Here is a 10,599-nt window from a genome sequence, read left to right on the forward strand (position 1 = left end):
TACAAGAAAATAATAGGATCTTTTTCAGCTTAAGATTAGAAAGAATTTCTTTGAGTAAGTCACTGAAAGCATGCAAGCATGATGGTGCACACCCATAATCCCAGCACTCGGGAGGCTGAGGCAGGCACTCCAGGCCATTGTGGGCTACATAATGGATCCTGGCGCAAAACAAACAAACAAAAAGACTCTGAAAGCATTACTCATTGAGGAAAAACTGATACATTGGTCTTTTTTGAAATTAAGCATTTTGCCAGTTTAGAGGAGGCAGAAATTGGATTAATTTGAGGTCAGCCTGAGCAAAAAAAAATTAGCAAGACCCCATCTCAACAGAATAAGTCAGCATGGTGGTTCATGCCTATGGTCCTGACTCTGTGGGAGCCATAGGTAGGAAGATCATGGTCTGAGGCTGACCCCAAGGAAAAATAGACTTGATCCAAAAAATAACTAAAGCAAATGAATGCACACCTGTAATCCTAGCTACTTGGAAGACTGAGATCGGGAGGACGAAGGATCAAGGCCATCCCTGGCAAAAAGTACACAAGACCCCCATCTCCAAAATAACCAAAGCAAATGGACTGGAGGAGTAGCTCAAGTGGTAGAGTGCCTGCCTAGCAAGAACGTGGCCCTGAGTTCAAACCCCAGTCCCACCATAAAGCTCTTCATCAAGAAATTTTTTTAAAAGAAAATTTAAAAATTATATCAGTCAAGAGAAAATGTTTGCCTTGAATAAAACCAGAATTAGTATCCAGAATTTATAAAGAGTGCTGTAATAGGTGATACCATGATAGGAAAAACTGGCAAGCAGTATGATTAGGTGTCCAGGAGTGCTCAGTATGAGGGTGTCCAGTAGCAAGGCCTTGCTCATTGCTGCTGGCAATGTCAGTTGCTTTATCCATCTTAAAAAGCAACTTGACACTATCTTGTTTATCTTATGTAGTCAAATAATTGGTACCTTACAATATAGCAAATGCATTTCTAGGTGTCTACCTGGAAGAAGAAGAAAAAAGTTATGAAAGAGAATCTTAAGTGTAAGAGTTTTCACTTTAGACATGTAAGAATGTGTTAACAGCATCATTTATTTAATTTAAAAAAATAAACCTAAGCCATCCAAATGATAGGTGGCTAGAGAGATTATGCAGTGCTGTATGAAGGAATGTTAAACAGCACACGTGCTTAGTTTTCTTATAGCAAAGAAGTGATGAAGAGGTATGTGTGGGTGGTGGTTACCTGCAGAGCACAGATGAAATGAGCAAGTGGTGTATAGATGTTACTGTTAGGAATGTTCCAGGTCTCTTTGGGTTGTGGGTCTAGTTACATTGTGCATTGTAACTTACACATTGGTCACATGTGTTCTCATGTAAAGTGTAAAAACTCTTCAGGAAATGAAGCTCTTTTTTTAAGTAACAATGATAGCAGAATTTATTAGTAAAGGAGTATATTTACAATAGACCTGAAAGCGAGTCATGTTACAGTGATAGCGACTGAAGCTAATTTTTAAATAGGAGGATTTCCCTGTTGACACTGTGAAGCCCCACCAAAAGCTTCACTGTCTAGCATGAAAGGTCTAGAGTGGAAGGCATGTGTAGTGAGAGCCAGTGCTAGGAGAACATGTGCCCTGCAGACAGAGGGGACCACAGAACAAAACCTGGGCAGGTTTTTGAGAAGCTGACCTCTTCTTGAACAAGGCTACATGCACATTCTTGTCTCAACTTAAGGAGCATGTGCTCCCAGCTCCCCTGAGTGACTTCTTGTGACTGTTGACTATTCATATGCATTCTCTATCGAAGTGTCTGATATCTTTCACCCATTTTTCAAGAATGGATTGATACGTAGCTTCAGGGTTTGAAGGCGTCTTTAAATTCCTTCCCTTGTGTGGGGCCCTGGATTGTTTCTTACTGTTGGATTTATCTGTCGTCTTCATTCTCACTTCCACCGATTGGTTTGTTTACGGCCTCTTTGTCCCTATACAAATTCCCAAGAAGTTTATATCGCAAAAAAAAAAAAAAAAAAAACGCACAGCTTTTTTCTCTCCTACCCACTAATAGTAGCTATCTTTGTCTTCTGTTTCTCAGCCTTATATTCCAGTCTCTCTCCACTGTAGCTGTAATTTCTGACTGACCCTGCTGGTTCTGTCTACCTGGGCTGTATTTTACTCTGCGTGCTTTCTCTTTCTTGTGTTCTGCACTTCCTGCCTTTGGAGGCCAGTGTTAGGAAATCAGCTCAAATCCTGTCTCACTTCCTACTGCTGCTCAACCCTTGTCAGAGTCTGCTACACATTGTTTATTAACATGTGGCCTTAATCTCAGCTATGGGTTTTTGAGGGCAGGCATCCTCAGGGTGTTCTGATCTCCAAGCCCTACTCCACTGGATGCCTATGTCACATTGAGTAGAGGTGAGCTGATACAGTGGCCTCCGCTTGAAATGCTCTGTTTGGTTTCTCATTCAGTGGGCATCCCTACCATTAGATGGTGCGGGGCCGAGGGAGACTACAATGTCATGGTGATGGAGCTGCTGGGACCAAGCCTAGAAGACCTCTTCAACTTCTGCTCGAGGAAGTTCAGTCTCAAAACTGTTCTGCTGCTGGCTGACCAAATGGTAAGTGCCCCTTTACCTTAAGTGGCCAGGCAGCATGGATGCTTGGCACTGGCTTGCTGGCCTGATACAATAAATTACACAATTGCCATTTTTTCTGCTATTGGCCTGTTCATGTGCAGAGAGAAAGAGAGAATTTGTGTAACTTCAAGATAATTACACAGGTGACTGGTTTGGAGGCCTGCCCTCAGCATCTTGAGTACATTCACATTAAAGAGCCTTTCTAGTCTCTTAGGAAGTACACATTTGATTCCTAGCAGCTCTGGTGTGGTTTCTGAGAAAATTCTTAGGTGCAGCTCAAGCAGAGAATCTGGCTGTGCAGACATACATTGTCTAGTAACAGGCAGTCCCTCAATCTGCTCTTGTCTATCCCTATGGCTGCCAAGGAGAGGAAATGCCCAGTCCTGTGGAGGCCAGAGAGCTGGAGGTAATTTGGGAGATGACTTCTGGTCAGTTTGGTTTCCCCTTCCTAGTGAAACCACTCTGCTCTGGCTGAAGAACAGAGAACGTACAGCTTATCCTCAATGCCAAGCAGCCTCTTTTCCTAAGGCATGGTGTTCTGGGATTCAGTCTCTTGCCTTTGCCTCTCTGCTTCTAGATTAGTCGTATTGAGTACATTCACTCGAAGAACTTCATCCACCGAGATGTGAAGCCAGATAACTTCCTCATGGGGCTGGGGAAGAAAGGAAACCTGGTCTACATCATTGACTTTGGGCTGGCCAAGAAGTACCGGGATGCCCGCACACACCAGCACATCCCCTACCGAGAGAACAAGAACCTCACAGGGACGGCGCGCTATGCCTCCATCAACACACACCTTGGAATTGGTAAGCCAATTCCAAACATGCCTTTGGGCATGTCCATCCCTCAGCTTAGGAAAAGGCCTCTCAGGTGGCCTAGGGGTCATGAGCAGGCTTGGTGCTCAGAACCCTGGAAACCATCAGTCAATCTTTGTAGCAGATAGGATGACTGCAGCAAATTCTGGAGCCTTCTATTGGCAGGTGTGGTGGAGCATGCAGAAGCTAGCTCTTAACAGTTCTCTGAGCCATTGATGTTGTTCCTTTGGGATCTTTGACACTTCCCTTAATAGCATGAGGGGCAGATTCTGGTTGAAGTGGTCACCCAAGTGTAGTTTTCTGTTTTTAACGTTCATTTCCATAATCATGTTTGCTATATCTTGGTTTTATATATGTACATGTGTGCGATTCTTCACATAGTTCCCTTTTCTTTCCAGAACAATCTCGGAGGGACGACTTGGAATCTCTGGGGTACGTGCTGATGTACTTCAACCTGGGCTCTCTCCCCTGGCAGGGGCTGAAGGCTGCCACCAAGAGGCAGAAGTACGAGAGGATCAGTGAGAAGAAGATGTCTACTCCCATTGAAGTGCTGTGCAAAGGCTATCCCTGTGAGTGCCTGCTGTCCTCTTGCTGCAGAACTTGCTGTCCACACTGGTGCTGGCTGCCCTGGTGTTAACTGGATGCCTTGGAGATGCTCTGCCTGTGCTTTCTGTCACCTACAAGAAATGTTGGCAGGAAAGGGACATTTTTGTGTATGGAGGTGATAGTCAGCCCTCTGTTCTTTCTGATGCAGTCCTGAGCCTCTGGAAGGAGCTCTGTGAGGCCCATGAGAGACAGGAATGAGGCGGGGCTGAGCCTCAGGAGAGATCCACATGGTTAGAAAGATACAACTGACCTGTGCTCTGTGGTGTTGACTTTGTTAATTTTTATTTTATTTATTTTGGACAGCACTGGGAATTGAGCCCTGGGTCTTAAGCATGCTACATAAGCACTCTAGCACTAAGGCACACCTTCTTCCCCTAGCCCCTTGATGTTGAATTTAAAAAAAAAAAAACTGTTTCCCAAGGCCTGGACTCTTAAGAATATAACTAGTATTTCAGCTTTGGGAGGTAAATGGGGAATCTTAGCAGACACTCTTGTAATAGCTAGTTAGCTTTGAGTTTCTTATTTTATAGCTGAATTTGCCACATACCTGAATTTCTGCCGTTCCTTGCGTTTTGACGACAAACCTGACTACTCCTACCTGAGACAGCTCTTCAGGAATCTGTTTCATCGCCAGGGCTTCTCCTATGACTATGTGTTCGACTGGAACATGCTCAAATTTGTAAGTGCCATTGCCAGCTCGGTCTGTCTTACAGTGCAGGATGGTAACAGCATGGTCTTCAAGAAGCTGGCACATCTGGACTGGGTCTTGTACACAGAGTTAGGCTGTGCCAGGGTAAGGGTGCATTTTCTGAGCTGTGAAAGCACAGCACAGCTGGTTGGGCTTTAGCCTCTATGGGTATTTGCCTGTGGGCATAGAGTTCTGAGAAGGGAAGAGTCCTACAATCAAAGAGGCCTGTGGAGTTTGCAGGTGTGAACATGGGAGGCCCTGAAGTGAAGCCAGGGTCCAGTACTTGTGGATTGCCAGGTCCTCTTAGTTGGGCAAGTCTTTTTCCTTAATGTTTGACTTTCAGGAATTAAAGCTAGTAAGGGGATTTGTTTTGTTTTGTTTTAATTTATTTTTTGAGACAGAGTTTCACTATGTCGCTCAGGCTAGTCTTGAACTCTGGGGCTCAAATGATCTGCCTGCTTCAGCCTCCCAAGTGCTGGGACTATAAGCGTGAACCACTGAACCGAGCTTGAAAGGTCATTCTGTTGTTAATAATTACCATCACCAGTTCTAAGAGCTTTGTGGGTTCAGTTGCTTGTGATAATGGGGCATGATGCCTACCATAGTACACTGACATAAAGCCTGGACCTGCCCCTTCCTCTTTCCCAGCCCCACCTGGATCCAGAATGTACCTCAGGGGGCCTCAGGGCAGCCTGCTAGATGAGCAACCTGGCATTCAGTCTGAGTTTTACCCTATAATAGGTTGCTTTTACATTTGGTTTTCTCTTCACCAAAGGTGCATGCAAGAATCCACAGGTGAATGAACAAGGAGGCCCTAGAGCCTTTGGGCCATCATCCCTGTGTCGGCTGTATGCATTTTTTAAAGCATTCAGACACTGCTACCAGAATTCAAGCTTCTGTGGAATTTTCATTTTCATGTCTGTTCTCATTAGAAATTTGTTATTTAAGCCAGGTGTGATGGCACACTACTATAATGGCCAGCACTCCAGAGGCTGATTGAGTTCAAGGCCAGTCTTGGCTACATTTTGAGACTTTAGCTCAAAAAAAATTTTTTTTTTTTTTAATTTGAGATAGAAGTTAAAACGTTTGCAGGTGATACAGTCTACTGGTAGAAGATCAGAGCTACTTCCTTGGGGTGTAAGCCAGAAGTCTTGTCCGATATCTGTGCCTCATGGCCAGCTTGTGGAGGGCATAAACTAGAGCTGTATGCCCCAGCATAGGGCTGCTCCGTGTATACCCAGGCTAGCCTTGGACTGGAAAGAGAGCACTGTGCAGGGTGGGGTGGAAGTTAAAAGTATAGCGTTAAGCAGTTTCTGTGGACTGTCCAGTGCCTGGACATCAGAGTACCTTCCCCCAGCATGATTCTAACACTAACCAACTCTCATAATAGACCAGCAGACTTGCTCTAAAAAAGGCCAAGTAGTACATATTGTCAGCTCTGCTGGCTGTGTTGAGTTGCAGTCCCTCAGCTCTGCCATGTAGCTGAAAAGTAGCCACTCACCTATGAGTGAACAAGATTGAATCCAATAAAACAGGTGGCATCAGGACTTAACCATGGACCATGGTTTGCAGACCCCTGCATTGATGATTAGAATAAAACTTTTAGGCTGACTAGTGTCTCAGCTTAACTGCTTAAGATCAAATGCCCCATGTGTCAGGGTTGACCCAGCACACCTGGCTACCAGCCCTGACATTGGCCTTTGTGTACATGGTGTGGCTGACATTACCATGACACCACATTCCCCTCAGGCCTAGGGTCTGGACTCTGGTTGGACACCTCTGGTTCAGTGCTGCTGCCCCTACCCTACTGTCTGTCCATCACCCTCCCACACTCCCCATCCCCTCCTCATTTCTGGCCCCTGGCAGTCTCCTCCACCATAGCAGATGAACTATTTAGTAAGAGTTCCAGGCAGGAGCGAGACTTCCTCTCAGATGTTGGGAAATAAAAGGAGTAGCTGCTGCCCTCGTGAGTATATTCCCCTATCTTTGTATGGAGACATGTCTTTTGACTCATTGTGCTGCTGTGGATGGCTCAGTCTTGTCCCAAATGCCCCTTGGTGTTTCCTCAAGGTTCCAGGGGACAGCTAATGGTCTTCAGTTGCTTTTTACCACACCCAGTTTCCTTCTGTTCTGTTCTCAGGGTGCCAGCCGGGCTGCAGATGATGCTGAGCGGGAACGCCGGGACCGAGAGGAGCGATTGAGACACTCCCGAAATCCAGCCACCCGTGGCCTCCCTTCCACAGCCTCGGGCCGCCTGCGGGGGACCCAGGAAGTGGCTCCCCCAACACCCCTCACCCCTACCTCACACACAGGTGAGCATATCTCCCAGTATGCCTTGGAGTGGACACTGGGACATCTCTCTGTTTCATCTTTTGGGGGTTCTGGGCCAGGTGCACTTGATGGCTGGGGCACAGCCCACAGTGGCACATTTAGAAATGTCCCATTTGCAGGACTTGGTCTATTAAGGACTGAATTCCCTAAAAGCTGTTACTAGTATTAGTGATTTTCTATGTAGTATTTTGTTCTCATAATACAAGGTGTTCCTGTGGTATTTGGACACCTGAGTTGTTTGGTGTGATGCTGGGATTGAACCTAGGGCCCCTCCTCAAACATGCTAGGCAAGTGCTCTACCACTGAGCCACATTTCCACCCACTGGCCATTGGTCACTGCTGCACCTGCAGGCTAGTGAGATGTCTAAGCAGCCAGAGGTCCTTGGTCACCATGGCTTCTTTGTTCTAGCCAACACCTCTCCTCGGCCCGTCTCTGGCATGGAACGAGAGCGGAAAGTGAGCATGCGGCTGCATCGTGGGGCCCCAGTCAATGTTTCCTCATCTGATCTCACAGGCCGACAAGATACCTCTCGCATGTCCACCTCACAGGTATGCACTTGAAGCTCACATAGGCCCAGATGAGCCAGGCCTAGGTACGAGGGCATGTGCCTGTGTGTGAGCGCCAAGCTTAGCGTTGAAAGACCGTAACATTTGTAAAGGGTTGTTTCCGTCCTTCCCTCCTTTTTTTCTACCTTTTTGAGGATTTTTAGCCCACGGGGCTGTTAAGCTCCTGGTTCTACTTTGCTTCTTGGTTGGAGCCTCACCAAGGATCTGCGGGAGGCTTATGTCTCGGCATGCTGGCAACGGAGTGATGGCTGTGAGCCTTTCCCTTCTACTTGACTTCTGAGGAGCTCCCACCACACCAGACACCACATGCCTGCTCACACTTGTTGTCGGGAGACACCTAGCCTTTAGGACCCTCTCTCCATGTTTGCTGGCCAGGGTCACCCTAGCAAAGATCTGCACAGAGAAGGGTGACTCCTCAGGAAAGGTCCTGTGAAGGAGTCCAGCCCACAAGCTCCATGGTTGGTCTCCCTGGGCCCACGCTGGGCTGTAGGGTGTCCATCTTTTACTGGTCTTTCTGTCTCTCATTGAGGGAAGCATTCAAGGAAGGTAGGATGGCCTGGGCTGGCTTGGGGCCTCTTCCTCTCATAACCTTCCTCTCCTCAACATCCTCCCCTCTCGCTCTGCTCTTGTTCATTTGCGTTCACTAGGTGTGCTGCTTTCAATAGACCAGAGTAACTTTTTATGAACGTGTCAGTTGCTTTTCCTGAAGGAAGTTTCAGGGTCCTGCACGAGCTCCCTGTCAGGTGCTTGAGCGCCAGGAGTCCTGCCAGATCGAGCAGGAGCTCATTTCAGAAGTGCGCTGTTACTCAGCCTTGGCTTACTGGGTGGGACCTGGTGCAGTGTGCTGCTGAATGTGGAGGGGGTGGGGGGTACTGAGCATGTGGCAGAGCAAGCATAGAGTCCTTTAGGGCTACTAGAGCTCAGTCCACACCAAGGGCTGGTGTGGTGAGAAGCAGGCCTGTTGAGGCTAGGGGTCTTGTAATGAGTGACTCAGTGTCTGATTTGCTAGTAACATTTCCAGGAATGGGCTGTTCCTGTATGACAATTTTTTCCCCAGAGGGGTGGGGGTAGGGGGTGTTGTTGCCGAATGAGGGCTACTGGGTTGGAGGACTTGAGGGGTCTGACCAGTGGTGTGAAGGTGGTTCTCCTAGCATGCACACCCCATGTCCTGTTCCCTCACATAGATACTTGATAGGTTTCTTCTCATGGACTTTGTTGTCCACATAGCCACTGAGCATATCCTGGAGTGGGTCTACTTCTGCTGGTCTGTCTGCAGGTGTGGTGGCCCTGGCTGCACTTTTGAACATCTCTATTCAAGCAGTTAAGTTGGCAAAGACTTAAGGAATGAGCAGGCTGACTTTTATTATTATTATTATTAGAATAAGAGAATACAGCATCTGGAAGTTTGGCATCCAGGAGGGAGAAGAAGTCAGGTGGTCCTGTGGATGGAAACCAGGCAGTCACAGGCTTCAGCCTTGGGGTGGTGGAAAAAAGCACTCTTCTTTCACATGGTGAACCTGAGGCTCACAATCAGTCTGCTTACTTGGCCTCTTGTCTGTTTCTGCATGAATTGTAATGTGTAATGTGTGTTTCCACACTAGGGAGTGGCTCTGAGAGATTTGAGATGGGCATGTTTCCCTTCTAGAAGAAACACTAGCTTTTTCTCTGACCACAGGGATTTTCTGGAGACTGCTCATGTTCAGCTTGTCCCCTGCATGCCCATCCCATCCCATATCTCCAGGAATGACTGCCATTGCTATCTTCAGGAGGGTATTTCTGGCATTGGAAGGTGTCTGCTCCTTAAGAGTATCCCTTTCCCTCTAGGGTGCCACTAGCACCAGCGTGCTCAGTGGCTTTGATTTCTTCTCCACTCCCCCATTTTTAATCCAAGGAGGACAAATGAACTCTTCCTTCTGTCCGCTCTTTCTAGCCCCTCAACCCAGCATCTGCCCTGGTTGTTTAGAAGTGCAAGGGGCCATAGGATTGCTCTGACTCACTCACTCTAGAGAGAGTTGGGGTTGATGGGGCTTCTCACAGTGAACTGGCAAAGCAGGTACCATGTGTGCTGAGGCCCTTGTCTCCACAGCCACACATCCCAGGCTGAGTTTCCTCCTTGGGAGCTAGTGCATCCTATGGAAGCTGTCCTACCTGCTGCATAAGACCTCATCCTGCCCAGACTTGCATGAGGGCAGCTGCTCCCACTTCGGCTCCTTTCCTTCCCTGAAGGGCAATCATGTTAGTCCAGTCCTCTAGCAAACCACAGTTCCCACACTTTCTGGTCTGTGAGTTGGTTCCCAAAAGAACTTGGACCTGTGAGGATCTAGTCAGTGGAGATCTGTTCTGGGATTTCTCTCTTTTTGAGAAGAAAGGTCTCCAGCTAGTACTGTCCATAAGGTGGCAGTTATTCCTTTTGATGGCTTGTTCAGTCACACCCTGCCCCAAAACAAGGTGTGCAGCCTGGTGCTTCTGTTATGAAGGAAGTGTGTCCTGGAAAGCACTGTAAGAGCCGTTTATAGGGCCCATCCAGCCCCACCATCCACTGGGCATTGGCTTTTCTTAGTGTGTGAGAGGTTAGGAGAGTCTTTCCTGTGCCCTCATTCTTGTGGAGCAGCAGTGGCCACTCTGATGCGAGGGCTGGTCATGAGAAGCAAGTGAGTTCCTGAGTTGTGTGGAGAGACCAGCTGTTCCCTGGGGTCCCCAAAATGGCACCTGCATTGTCTGTGGACCTGGTCAAGGCACATCTGGACACACGCTGGACGCGGGCAGTCAGGGGTCTGGGGCCTCGCGTGCTGGTTCGGCCAGCGGGACGCTTACCAACAGCTGTCTTTTCCCCACCTCAGAATAGCATTCCTTTCGAACACCACGGCAAGTAGCTGCTCGTCTCCGTCGGAAGGCAGCACTGGGTGAGTGTGCTCGTGATGGGGCTCCGCAGGCGGCAGGCTCCAGGCGGGTGGGAGCAATCACTCCCCACCCACCTGG

General features: G+C 47.9%; 1 protein-coding gene across 6 annotated transcripts in view; it reads left to right on the top strand.

The window, feature by feature from the left end:
- Positions 1-10,599, top strand: part of Csnk1d (casein kinase 1 delta) — a 29,930-nt gene that overhangs the window by 11,855 nt on the left and 7,476 nt on the right. For 5 of the 6 annotated variants that reach the window (XR_012438395.1, XR_012438394.1, XR_012438396.1 and 2 more), the window contains exons 3-8: positions 2,447-2,595; positions 3,191-3,419; positions 3,827-3,997; positions 4,565-4,713; positions 6,863-7,034; positions 7,463-7,602. Coding sequence is in view for 3 of the 6 variants with exons in the window: in XM_020188296.2 (XP_020043885.1) it covers positions 2,447-2,595; positions 3,191-3,419; positions 3,827-3,997; positions 4,565-4,713; positions 6,863-7,034; positions 7,463-7,602 (1,010 nt within the window). In the remaining 3 variants the exon portion in view is untranslated. Of the gene's footprint in view, positions 1-2,446; positions 2,596-3,190; positions 3,420-3,826; positions 3,998-4,564; positions 4,714-6,862; positions 7,035-7,462; positions 7,603-10,460; positions 10,524-10,599 lie in introns of all 6 variants that reach the window. The other variant, XM_020188289.2, reaches the window with a different exon arrangement.

This window comes from Castor canadensis, chromosome 11 (assembly GCF_047511655.1).
Source record: "Castor canadensis chromosome 11, mCasCan1.hap1v2, whole genome shotgun sequence".
In the NCBI taxonomy this organism is placed as follows: Eukaryota; Metazoa; Chordata; class Mammalia; order Rodentia; family Castoridae; genus Castor; species Castor canadensis.